Below are 13,079 nucleotides of genomic sequence, written 5' to 3' on the forward strand. Positions count from 1 at the left end.
TGTCAATAATATATAAATACATAAATCAGTCAGTCCTAAAACCTGGCAGCATATGGGCTGTGTGATCACATCATGACGTTGGTTCAGTAGTGGGCCGAAGAGTGTGATAACAGCTGTGAACCTGACACTGTGGCTCCTGGTTGTCATATCACCTCATCACCGTCGGGTTGGACTCAGACGCTGATTTCACTTCCATCTCTTTTCCTCGTGAGTCAGCAGGAATGTGAGGAATGACCTGAGCGTGGCCCGAACCTTTCCCACCCATTTCTCATCTGCCCATTTTTAGGCATACCGAGGTCTCGCTTCTCATTTACATTTTTCCCCTCTTTCACTTTGTCTGCCCTCCCCTCCTCCTGTCTCATATCCTTTTCTTTGGGCCTTTTTTTCCCCTGAGCACTCTCTCCTCTTACTCATTCCTTTCAGTCAGCTCAGCACTTTAAATTTCCACAAATTACAGTATATAGGAGAGCCCCTCTGAGCCAGTGCTGCTCGGGCTGCATATTTTGACAAACCACAGCAAGACTTTAAAAACCACAAGCCTTCTTCATGTGTTGTGAGACCCCCCCTCCTTCCTCCCTTCCCTTCCTCGTCCTCTGGGCCCAGCAGGGGGAGCACATCATCCCCCTTTTGAACCCACCAGGGTGTACGGCTCAGCTTAGCAACCACATCCAGCTTCCTTTTAGTCGAAGGCAGAAGGCATTTTGTGTCTTAACTCTGCAGGTTTTAACTGGTGCAGCAGGGAACCTTAACGTGTGTGTGTTTGAGGGTGAGGTTTATAAGGAAAGCCTGCCAGCAGAGCAGCTCATCTCTGCATGTGATGACAGGTTCCCGCTGTTGACCAAAGGAGAGAGACATCTCCCATTTGACAGCAGAGGACTCCCTATACCCTCATATGTTCACAGCAGCTGCTCACTTGAAAGCATCCATGCCTGTCTGCAGGCGTGCTGTATACACACACTCACACGCCTTAATTACTCCTCTTTTTGTCTGACAAAATATAAACTCTTTAAAGGTACAGTGTGTAGAATTTTGTAATATCTAGTGTTGAAATCACATGTTGCAGCTGAACACCCCTCACCTCACCCTCTCCTTCCAAACATGAAAAAGAACCTGTGGTAGCCTTGAATTGTCATAAAAACTCAAAAGGTGTTTAGTTTGTCCAGTCTGGACTACTGTAAAAAACATGGCGGCCTCCGTAGAGAGGACCCCCTCGATGTAAATATAAAGTATTTAAATATAAAGGGCCTTTTCTGGGGTAAAGAAAACTACAATTCATACAATTTAGATGAAACGAACTAGTGAAAACATCATGAGGATTATTCTACATTAAATTTCTGCCAATAGTTCCCTTTCACCTAAATCTTACACACTGGACCTTTAAGTAATGGTCACTCAAGCGATGACATTGTTTAGTGAGTGTTTAAAGTGAGCCACTTCAATGTCTGTGTGTCTGAGGCCTCCTGCGACGAAGTTACTGTTCCACCAGGATGAAATACAGCCAGAGAAGAAGACACCTGGGTGATAAGTCGACCTTAGAGAGCCGAACACGCTTCTCTCTTGTAGCCGAGCACCATCTGTTGACGTGCCTGTTTCTCATCCTCTGCTCCTCGGTCAGGTGGTCCTGTGTTTTCACATTAGCGCAGTCAGATCACTTGTCATCACCTGTCTATAAGCTGTCCTCTGGCCCTGCTGTACCTGTAACTCACATTTAAAAGTAAGCCAGGGAGTTTCACCCCAGATTTGTCTTACATGCTTTACTGCTGTTCGCATTTATCATCTGTAGGCAGTGCCTCGGATTGAGCTAGCATAATTAAAAATGACAAATGGAGTTCACATGAACTTTTCAGGACACCGTCTTTCTATTTGACAGCTGTGTGTGTGTTTGTGAGGCCACATTGGCTGAAAGTCTGCCCCCGCTTGTAAACCAGTGCCTTGCTGTCCTTGTTTGGCAGGGTTAATTACAGAGGGCATCTGAAAGAAGCCGGGGCTGCGTCTTGTATTTTGACCCAAGATCTCTGCAGGACTGCTTATTGACCGCCCTGTACTTACACTGAGAACAAGCCTGTGACCCTTGAGGCGCAGATTCTTGTGGTGCACTCACTCATGGATGCAAATATAAGAATGACAAGTACCTAATATTAGCAAGCCAAATCTTTCATTCTCTGTGAGGCGTCCTGCTGTGCACACTTGTATTCGTCTCACGTCCTGTTTTGTGTTTGTCTTTTTTTGTGTTTCGCGCACAGCTGGATGGAACCGTGGATCTGGACGAGAGACGCCTCATCCGTTCAGCCATCCGGGAGCTGAGGAGGAGGGAGATCGAGGACATGGAAGCTGCTCTGGCCAGCAAGAGATTTCGACCCACACGCTTCAAACAGCAGGAGGACAAGGAGAACCAGCACAGGTGAGCGCACACACAAACACACAGATACACTGCTTTCCGACATGCACTGGAGTCTGGACGCTTTCCTTAAATCTTCCTGCCAATCCCTTAGTAAAATGTCCAAGTGGGTCTGTGTGAGAATACAGGAGAAAATATTCTGGGAAAATTCACAGTGATGATGACGTTTCATAACATGTGAAAAACAAAGAAGAACAAAGATGTTAACTTGGAAAGACGACAAGATTTGAGAGCAATTGACAATAAGGGCCGACGCCAGTGTCAATGTGCTGTAAACAAAAAACATGGTTCCCACAGCACAATTTGTACTTCATGTCTTACCCTTTGCTTGCTCTACCCTTTGCTTGCTCTACCCAGTTGCCCCCCCCCCCCACTGGAGTTTTCTGGATATTTTCCTGTTGTTGTGAACGCATATGACCAGGACTAAACTTAGACCTGTCCTAATGACAAACTGCACACGGTGAGGAGAACTGTAGATGCTGAGAAAACACTCACAAACCCAGATGTAGCGTTCCTGTTTTTTTCTTTGGGAAATATCACAACGGACAGAAAACTGCAATCACTTTGAATTGTCAATATCCATTTTATGTTTCCATTTTACAGTAATAGTTTCCTTACGTCAGATTATCAGTCAGCATTTATGTCATGAGAATAACATTTATAACATTTCTCTCTTTTACAGTCTCTCCTAACTTCAATATATTTTTTATAAATGCCTATTTAACAGTTCATTTGCAAAGTATCATAAAAACATTTTGTTCTCCTGAGACATAGTTTAGTTAACGATAAAATCACATAAATGTTATGGTATGGGAATTTAAACCTTTTGATGGTCTGAAGTTTCCTCTCTGTGGGTATGAAATCCTGTGCTCCTCACAATAGGACGGCCCAAGTAATTTTACAGGTGTTAATTTGAAACTGGCTCCAGTTCAAGGCTGTGGAACAATCCCAACATCTGGTCTGGAGCACAGTCTAGATTTAACATGAAGAGGAGACCCGGCCTTCTGCAGTCGTCTTTCTCCGTAACTGAATCTTATTAAGACCAGTGGCTGGGTCGGGACGAATTATTACAGAGGCCTAATCAGTTCCATCCATCGCTGCTCTCAGATGACTTTGGTTACGATAACAAAGGCGATGCCTCACCGGAGCAGCAACAGGAGGCCTACCTGCTGCAGCAAATGCATGCACGTGTGCACACGTTAATGCACGCACACTCTTACAAACCCATCTGAAAGTTGCATTACCCGGTGCCTCTCCTTTCCCATGGAGGAATGTGAGAGATTCCATTCCAGCATGCCACACATCCGTTTATACCAACGAGTGGAGGGAAGCGAGGATAATGACAGAACTGGAGGAGTGTATTAGTAATAGAAACCAACATTAAAGCAAGCAGTGAAAATGCTGAAATACGAGACTGAAAGAATGGAGGATGAGAGAAGCCCTTTTCAGGCACTGTTTGTCACTGCTGTCAAATCTCTTATGGCTCGGTATCACTTTTTCCACACTCCATCTGGGAGTTTTTCCTCTATCGTTTTTTTTCTGGACAAGAAAACGGTGTTATCTTGCATCTGTCTCCTGCTGCCTTTCACACGTTCACTGACGCCTCAGATCAGAGTCTGATATTTTAAGATACTAACGGTTAATGGTCATTCATAATAAACATTATTTAACCACTTTACTGTCTCTTTCTCTCAGGTCAGAATCTAATGAAAACTTGGACATACTGTCACAAAAACTCCAGTCGATCCAGGACATTGATGAGCTCACGAAAATGGTGAGTGTTGATGAACTCAAATAATGAAATATGGTGACACTGCAGCCTTGTGCTCTATGCACTGAGATATGTGTGTGTTTTGCTTGTAGCTCCGTGCTGCCGGCGAATACGAGGAGAGGAAGATGATTAGAGCAGCCATCAGACAGATCCGAGATGAACAGCAGCAAGGTGAGTCCAGCTGAGTGATTAAGTGGAGTCAAGCTGTTTTCAGACATGAACTCTGGAAAATTGGGTTCAGACCTTTTCCAGAGTTTTGCTTTTTCACATATTAAGAACGCAGCAGGAGATTCTCCGTGTCAGACACATTTACAACAACAGGAAAATGTCCAGAACATTGAGGTGAGGGGTGGCGCACTTCATGAATCTTTTCACTGAATAGAAAAAAATGTTTTGGCTTGGTTGTGGCGCCACTTTAAGGACAATGCATTTTGACACTTAAAATAATAAACTTGAAGATGGAGCCTTAAAAATAAAGTTAAAGGTCACGATGTCAGACTTAAAAAGGCCATAACTAGATTTCTATTTATGAATGTGTCACCACAAGCAAAAAAATACTCCTAATATGTTGTGATATTCTAGACTCAGGGATTTGATTTATTTTGGCACCAAAGTCTGGATCTTTTTGGCCTAATGAAATTACTGTGAACTGCCACAACTCATTAACGACTGGTTTGAAGTTAATCCAAAATTTAAAAAAAACATATATATATATATATTTTTTTTTTTAAAAGAAACTCTGGAGATAAATACACATTGTTACTGAGTTTGTGCACATATTTCACACGGGAAAGACAGCAGTCTGTCTGGTGCTGCCATCATCTCTGTGGTAGATCTACCTATGATACTGGATCAGATAGTGGATTCCTTTCATTCCTCAGCCCTGTCTGGTCTTTGTGAGGCCCCTGTCAGTCTGAAACACTGTGACACAGTGACACACACACACAAATATGTGAGCAACTTCCACCCTGTATAGTCTATTTGTTTGTCACCTATTTCATTCTGAATATTGTGGCGCTGCTGTGTTTTAGGGACTGTGGAGAGGGTTAAAGCTCCCGGTCGCTGCCTGGATCCTGAGAGCGTGGAGCCCCAGGGCATCATGGGAATTGGAGTGAGTAAAGCAGAGTTTAATAAAGTGATCATTGTAGTGATAATTGAATGTCACAGCATGCATCATGTTCATCGCCACCATTACAGCTGATGGGCAAACTATCTTAGATCTAACGTGCACTGCTGTCAGTTTCCATTTGCAAGAATGAACTGAGCACAGAGCAATTTGTGGGTGCTGAGTCTGTTTGCATGGCAACGCAGACCGCCGAGGTTTCTCTGCTGCCACAACCAGGAATGCAGCAAACAACAACAAGCGTTGTGACTTGAGTCACACACTGTGTCACGAATGCGGCTGCAACACGCACTCGCACAGACAGACACACAGAAAAATACATGCAGAGGCCATACCACGAGGCAAGGAATGTGTTTTGTTTTAACCTCCTTATCCAGGTTTGGACGAGTATGTGGAGAAAGATAAAATCGTCTCTGAGTTTAGTGAAGGCAACAAATCCTGACAGGAACAGCTTCTCTGCCATTGTTATCTTGCATCTGTCAGCACAGGCTTTTACTTTAAGCATTGAGAGGGATTGGGTTTAATCAATGGCAAAGAAAATATTTTAACTAGAATGCTGCAGTAGAGTCAAGGCCCAACAGTCCCCTTATGAAACCACATTTAAATTAACTAGAGCTGGAGTTTTAGTTCGATGTTATGTCTGCTATTCGTTCTATATTTTTTCTCCTCACTGCATTTTTTCTGTTGTACTAATATAGGTCCAATAAACTCTTTTGTAATATGTGTATTGAGGATTGTGGCATGGTTTCCATATAGGAAACTCTTGTCAATCTTGTATCCACCCCCTGATCCGGATCCGCACCAAAACATGCTCTCCAGAGAATTTCATGGAAAATCACTTGAGTAGTTTTTGCATAATCTTGTTAACTACCAAACAAATGCAGACAAAAACATAACTTCCTTGTCAGAGGTAATAACAATATGTCAACCACCTCTGCAGTCACTCTCTATAACGCCAGACTTCCTCCTCACAGCTGATTGGCCCTCTAGAGGAGGACAAACAAGACTGTTTTCTTCTGTCTCTTCCACTGAAACAGATTGAATTATATAGTTGTTGCAGAGAACATGATGTGAAGAGACTTGACTGCCTGGTGTTATCTTATCGGCTGTGTTTGATCACTGTGCTTTTTAAAAAAAAATGAATGCTCTGTTTCCACTCGATGAGATCTCTATGGAGAAAAAAACAAAGCATGCGCTCAGCCTTTGAGTGATTAAAGTGAATAAATGCTTACAACACTGTGTCTACGCTTTGAAAGAAAATACAATAATTTGCTTGATCGGTGCTCCATGTTCTGGTTGTTCATGCGTAAGAAGCCGTTTATATCACCATAGTCATAAAAATCCGGGGGTAAAACGCTATGAAAGGCTGTTAGTATCATTCACATTGTCTGCTGCAGCCTGCGCTTCGCTTGCGTGCACTCCCGGTTGTGCTTGTGTTTTCTCCTCAGATGGGAAGTGATGATAGGGTGTTGACGTCACAGGATGCTCTGGCATTCAAGCCTTTTTACCTCACTTCCTGTAAGACGGCTGAGTGGTACAGTGGTGGGTTTGTGAACCACAGGTGGTGTAATGGATGAGAGGGTGGGTGTTGAAGATCTGGATAGTGGGTGGGGGGATTGGACAGACAGGCAGCCCACCAGCTGCTGTGTCTCAGCAGTCCAGTCTGGACTGGAGTGGGAAGGTGGCCAAATACAACATCGGCCTGCAGCAGCAGCAGGGCTCCTTCCACTCACATCACTGCAGCGGATCTCTTTGAGCTGAGTGCGATTGTCCCGCGGCAGATGGATGTCCCTGATAGGCTCCCCACAGCAGCCCAACACACAACAGCCAAACACATAACATGCAATATGACGGCAGCCTCAGACAAACACCAGCTCAAGAGCTTTCATTACTTCATCTGAGAACATGATTTGTGCCTGAATCGCATCAGGTAGATTTTGATTTGCAATGATGGTGAAGACAACAACTCTCATGACCTCAAGCTGCTTCACAATGTCATCAAAATGATTTTGATTTAGAGACACCAAGCACATAGTTACATATTGTACGTTTAAGGAGGGAAACTATATGGAGTATGTGCTTGTTTATTAACAAACTAATGTAGTTATTCATGTGCAATTTTACTAGAATTTTAGGACTGTTATTAATAGGCACGGTTGACATGTCATAGCTGAGGTATGGTAAAAGTTTCCTTTTGCTCATTCGGGGAAACTACTTTCACGTCTTATAAAAAAATTAATTATACGTATGGAGCGGAAAAAACTGCCAATAGGAATAAGGAATCTTTTTTGTTTCTATTAATTCAGGGGAAAAAAAGTATCAGATGATTTTAATAAGGATTTGATGCAGTAAAATATCTTTGTCTAAACAACAGCAGTTAGAGAGAAAAGGAGAAATAGGAGGTCACAGTAATGGCAGTGTGTCAGAAGTTAATGTGTCAACCAGAGTGTGTGTGTGTGTGTGTGTGTGTGTGTGTGTGTGTGTGTGTGTGTGTGTGTGTGTGTGTGTGTGTGTGTGTGTGTGTGTGTGTGTGTGTGTGTGTGTGTGTGTGTGTGTGTGTGTTGGGTGGGGGTCAGGTCCCTGTGGAGACAGAATGGGAGGGAGGGGAAGTCAAGGGAGTGGCTTGTTGGTATTTTGTGTGTGTGTATGAGTATGTATGATGTGGCTGAGGGAGTAGAGTGGCAGAATAGTGGACGTCCTGACTCCGATAGGGTAACTGCTGAGGGAGAGGAAGTCAGTCCAGTGAGGAGAAGGTAAATGTCACTTTGATTTTCCTGCTGTTGTGTGTCACAGACGTAATGCTCCTCAGACTTTCTTCGTCTTTTTATTCCTACTAAAAGAACAGTTAGACAGAAACAGATGTAGACAGATGTTAAATTATGTCTGTTTGAAGAATAATGGGATGTGCCTCCCTCTCTGTTTAACTCTCAGGTTTTGTTTTTTTTTAATTCACCTTTAATTCATTTCAGCTGACAGGCTATAAATGACCTTAATAATGCATGATAATAAACTGGCTCATTGGAGAACTTTACAGGAAATAATGCAGTGAAAGAATTTAAAACAAAATGAGATAACTTCAGAGTATTGTTTATCTTTTTTTTTTGTTTAAATGTGTTTTGGTAACTTGTCTCTTTGAGGCTGCAGGTCTGCATGTTATCTGGGTGTTTTGGGAGAGCACAGATAGGCTGCATGTTGGGCGGGTGTTGCAGCTGCAGACAGACTTTTGTTTGTTCCCTGATCTCATCATAAATGTGTTGCAAGACGAAACCTGAGGAAAAGCAAAGCTTAAATTGTCTTAAAGCTGTTGCAATAGGTCCGACTTTGGAAAAAGTACAGTAGATCCACTTTGAAAAGCTGAGAGTGGCATGTGGTGATTTGCAGTAAGTAAAGATGGGACTGAGGCTCAGTGCTGACTTCTGTGGGTTTCCTCAGACTGGTTGTGTGAGAGTGATACCCAGATGATTGCTACTTCATTCCAGCTACTTTATTTCAATTATTGGAGGTGAGCCGAGTGTGTGGTTCCTCCGGCTGCAGTAATGGAAAATGAGCTGCCAGGTTTTGTCGTCTCTCTTCCACATGGAGAGATGGTGGAAGACCCTCAGAGTCTGACCTCACCAATGATGGGGACTGATGAATTTAACTTTCATGGAAAAATGGAGCATTAAAACTCCAATGTGTTGTTAAACTCTACTCTCTGAACTGATGGTGGAGGAGGTGTGTAACCTCAGCCCTGGCTCAGCCTCTGCCTCATTGTTGTTGTTTTTTTTTTTGAGGGTTCAGAGGAGTCCAGATGGCCCACGCCTCGCTGTGGTCACGAGAGAGGACAGTTGTTTTTGTGTTTATGAGTTTTAGATATTGCAATTATAGCTCAACACAAAGAGGCCTCCTGAGGCCAGATTGGGGCAAGTGGTTAGGACGAGCGTCGGAGTGGGACGGCGTCGGTGTTCCACTCTGTCAGGTCCCCCGAACGTTGGGGCCAGGGCGAAGCCGCTAATGACAGCTCGGTGGCTGGCAGCAGGTCCCACGTTCTGGTCTGCGTCTCCAGTTCAACTTTATCTTCCCTTTTTTCCCTCTGCCTCACTGTCTGTGAGAAATATGTTCCCTGTGGTTTGGTGGGAGCTGTGAAATGACGGCTGTCTGTCTGACTTCTGGTGGAAGCTGCACAGTGAGAGGAGCAACGGGTGAGGAAAGACTCGTTCTCTCTAATTGTCTTTATGGCTCAAACACAATTATCTCCTGGTGACTCTTTGAGTGACTCCTCTAAAGAAGTGTCCTCAGTGTGTGACCTCCTCACATTATAACACTGTAGTGCCTCCAGTCTTTAGTGCTGACTGGCTGTGTCCTCATCAGACACTGGGATCACTCATTAAAGCAGCATTCCTCAAACGTTTTCGCTTTCCCCTGCGGTCTCCAAGACTGCATCAGCAACATTAACCATTGTCTTGAAAAGCTGAAATGGCATTTTTGTACCCTTAAATCTGTGCTGCCCCTTTTTTCTACTCATGGAAAGATGGTGTCAGTTTGAATCAGGAACTTACTTGCTTAGTCTTCCCTGTCCCTTGAGGGACATAAGGCATCAGCTACCTGCCTTAATCTGGGTCTGTCTGGCAACGTGTTGGGCCTGTCCCCATGTCAGACCCAGTTCTCTCAGCTCGGTCGTCACTGTTCGCCGCTATGCTGTTTTGGGCCGACCTTGTTTGCATTTTCCAGGCGGTGTCATCTTAGGGCGATTTTTGGTCTGAGGACATGCCCATGACATTGTATATGCCCGAGTCTGATCTCTAGCACCACACTCTGGCTTTGATAGTGGGTATACATAAGTTTTTTTTAAACTTGCTTAAGCCGCTAAAAAGTCAATTGACTGAAAAAAGGAGTCAAACCTTTCCTATTGCCAGTAGAGGAGTTTGACATCACAAATGCACTAAAAACTCAGGTGCTCTCTTTCACCTTGTGGTCGTGGGTGTCACTTTTCCATCACTGCCACCAGAGCCAACAAAAACCCATGTCTACTCATTTCTCATTTGACCCAGAGTGATGCTGATTGTACTGTATTTACTCCTGAAGCATCAGGGAAGAACCCATCAAGTTTAGTTACGGATCCGGAACATTGTGAGATAAAGCATTTTTGACCTTTCACTGATTCCCAGAGATTCATTCATTCATGGATCTTGATGGGAAAAACAGGGACAATATAAAGCACCTTATCTGACATATTTAGTTTTTGTATTCTCTAACTTGCCTTTTAGCAAACCTTTTGTCTCTTTGACAGCTTTAGCAAAACAACTTACCTTATATTATTAAGTAAATATTTTGGCAGGTTTAATCATCTGTCTTTGTTAACCCGAGCAGTTTCACCTTTTCCTTTTTGAGCTGCCATCTCCCGCGACAGCGTCTGATTACATTTTCTCCTCGGTGATTGAGCCTCTTTGCCCTGTAATCTGCTCAAGGTGGGGAAGGTCACAGTCAGTGGAGCAGAAGGCCTTGTCTCATTTTACACCTCTGCCTCTCGCTTGTGTTTAAAGTTGGAACGGGCTTTGTGTTTGGTCTCCACCTTGACTCTCTGCCTCTCTCTGATCACACACTGCATTGATTAGAAACCTTTAAAACACAAAGACACAAAGGTGCGATTTATAAGATTTCAACACTGCTGTTGACAACTGTACCAGTCTCCTGTTAAGTCACCTTGTGTACCCATGGAGAACTGATTGTGTTTGTGTGCTTTCTTTGCTCACTTGATTGTGAATGTGTATTCAGAAGCTTTTTGCAGTAATGTCAGGCTGTAAATCTGGTCTACGTATTATTATATTTTCAGTATGTAAGGCCATGACCTGTTTGTTTTTCCAGGATCCACCCAAACGTGTGCTGGTCTATTCTTAACCCAGATGCCTCTTGTGAAACACCTTTAAGCAGATTATGTGCCGTGATACGGTTACAGAATGATGCATACCACTTTAAACTCCACTTGAGTTTTTTGCCCTTTAATAGAAAAGTTTCTTAGTCCTCAGGGTGTTGTGGATTAAGAATATGTGGAGGAGTGATTTAAAGAGTGTGTGCACACGTGCTCGGAGGAGACTTATTTGTGCAGCTGATTCTCCTGTGGAGTAGCTCAAGGTCAGACACCAGAGTTGACATTTAATTTGCCATCATCATGATATTCTGAAATGACTTCTTCGGCAAGCTAAAGCCTTCCTCCTTCACCTCAGATCATGAATGAAGGATATAACAGCATTGAGCCATTTGTTGAATCTACATGTTTGCTCCTCTGACTGCCAGGGCGTCTCTCTCAGACATATACAATGACAAATAAAACAGATCTTTACTTTGCCAGCTGGCCAAACGTGTTGCTCATCATGGCTGGAGCATTTGACCTCAACCTCCTACAAAAAAACTTTTGTTATCACCATCTGTCCTCAAACAGATGATCAGAGAAGTGATTTTTATTCTGGACAAATGGGCTGACAGTAGTAACTGGATGCTGTCCTAAGAAATAGCTGAAGACATTTGTGATCTGAGAGAAGAAAGGCGAAAGTATAAAATGAAATAAAATAGGCCAGGAAATAGAAAATTAACAATACAATAAAAAAACTGAGAATATATACAGAAATATGATAATATGTGCATGATATACAAAATATACTGAACTTGAAATGCACTCAGCATGTGTGATTTTTGTCTGGTTTTTTTTTCCTCACAGGAGACGGAGAATCACAGTGATCGAGACCGTGTCAGATCTCAGATCCGGGAGTTGCAGCACAGCCAGCAGACGCAACAAAGCAGAGAGTTGCAAAGAACAGGTGAGAAACACTCACTCACCACCAAACTGCGCAGGACTTCTCCCGGAGCAGTTGTTCCATCTTTCGACTGGCTGCGTTAATACTTGTGTTAATGTGATGTGTCTGCAGGATAAACACGTGACATTTAGAGCATGTTTGGACATGCTACTCTTTCTGGGTCATTGAATAACAAAAGCTTGTATACACTGTAAACAGTCGCCTAAAGATTTAATCTGGGTAAGCAGCACTGCAGACGTGAAGCCAACACTGACCACCTCTGTTACGTGTACCTGCTCCTGCTTACATCGGTCTTGATGCAATTTCCTTCCCACTGCCTGTTAAAATATTCAGCCTAAAGAAGCCATTCTCCCGAGGTGGCGGTCAAGAGGTCATATTAGTTCAGACTCTTTGAGCTCCTTCATCTGACTTTATTAACTGTTTGGAGTCACTTACAGCCATAGGCTTAATGACTTTGGCTTCTTAAGTGTGAGGTAATTTCATTAACCGCTCTGTTACCATTAATAAAGTAGCATGAATGCAGTCCTTCAGGAGCGAATGAACGTGCTTCCTTCACCTGAATCCTTGAAGCTTTGCAGGCGAATGAACCAGAGCTGATGATGAACGGCTTGTAAAATGACAAACGTGCATTGTTGATGGGTCATAAATGTCGTGACAGAAATTTGTAACATTTCAAACACCTCAGGCGTTAACTGGACAATCCCATTCATCTACGACACACAATTGAACGTATAAAACATTGTAGCTAAGCTTAGACCAGGCTGACCTCGAGAGGCCATGATAATGCCATTCTGTGTGGCCTGGTTTTACCCTGGACTGTTGGCGTTGGGGTTATGGGAAGCAACGGAGGGAAACCTAACAGCCACACCTCTGCTAAATAAAGCTGATACCAGAACAGAGCTGAGGCTGGTTTGACGTGGCACACAAACTTCCCAGTGTTCCTGATTTATCCCTGCTTTACAATTTAAACCAGGGTGAAGCTGGGGTGAACAGAAA

At 43.5% G+C, this 13,079-nt stretch overlaps 1 protein-coding gene across 1 annotated transcript in view; it reads left to right on the forward strand.

Moving 5' to 3' along the window:
* Positions 1 to 13,079, forward strand: part of smtnb (smoothelin b) — a 47,987-nt gene that overhangs the window by 12,939 nt on the left and 21,969 nt on the right. Inside the window, 5 exon segments of the mRNA XM_069523715.1 lie at positions 2,244 to 2,401; positions 4,094 to 4,172; positions 4,262 to 4,340; positions 5,201 to 5,280; positions 11,987 to 12,086. Coding sequence (XP_069379816.1) covers positions 2,244 to 2,401; positions 4,094 to 4,172; positions 4,262 to 4,340; positions 5,201 to 5,280; positions 11,987 to 12,086 — 496 coding nt within the window.

The sequence above is a fragment of the Paralichthys olivaceus genome, chromosome 4 (genome assembly GCF_024713975.1).
Source record: "Paralichthys olivaceus isolate ysfri-2021 chromosome 4, ASM2471397v2, whole genome shotgun sequence".
NCBI classification, from domain to species: Eukaryota; Metazoa; Chordata; class Actinopteri; order Pleuronectiformes; family Paralichthyidae; genus Paralichthys; species Paralichthys olivaceus.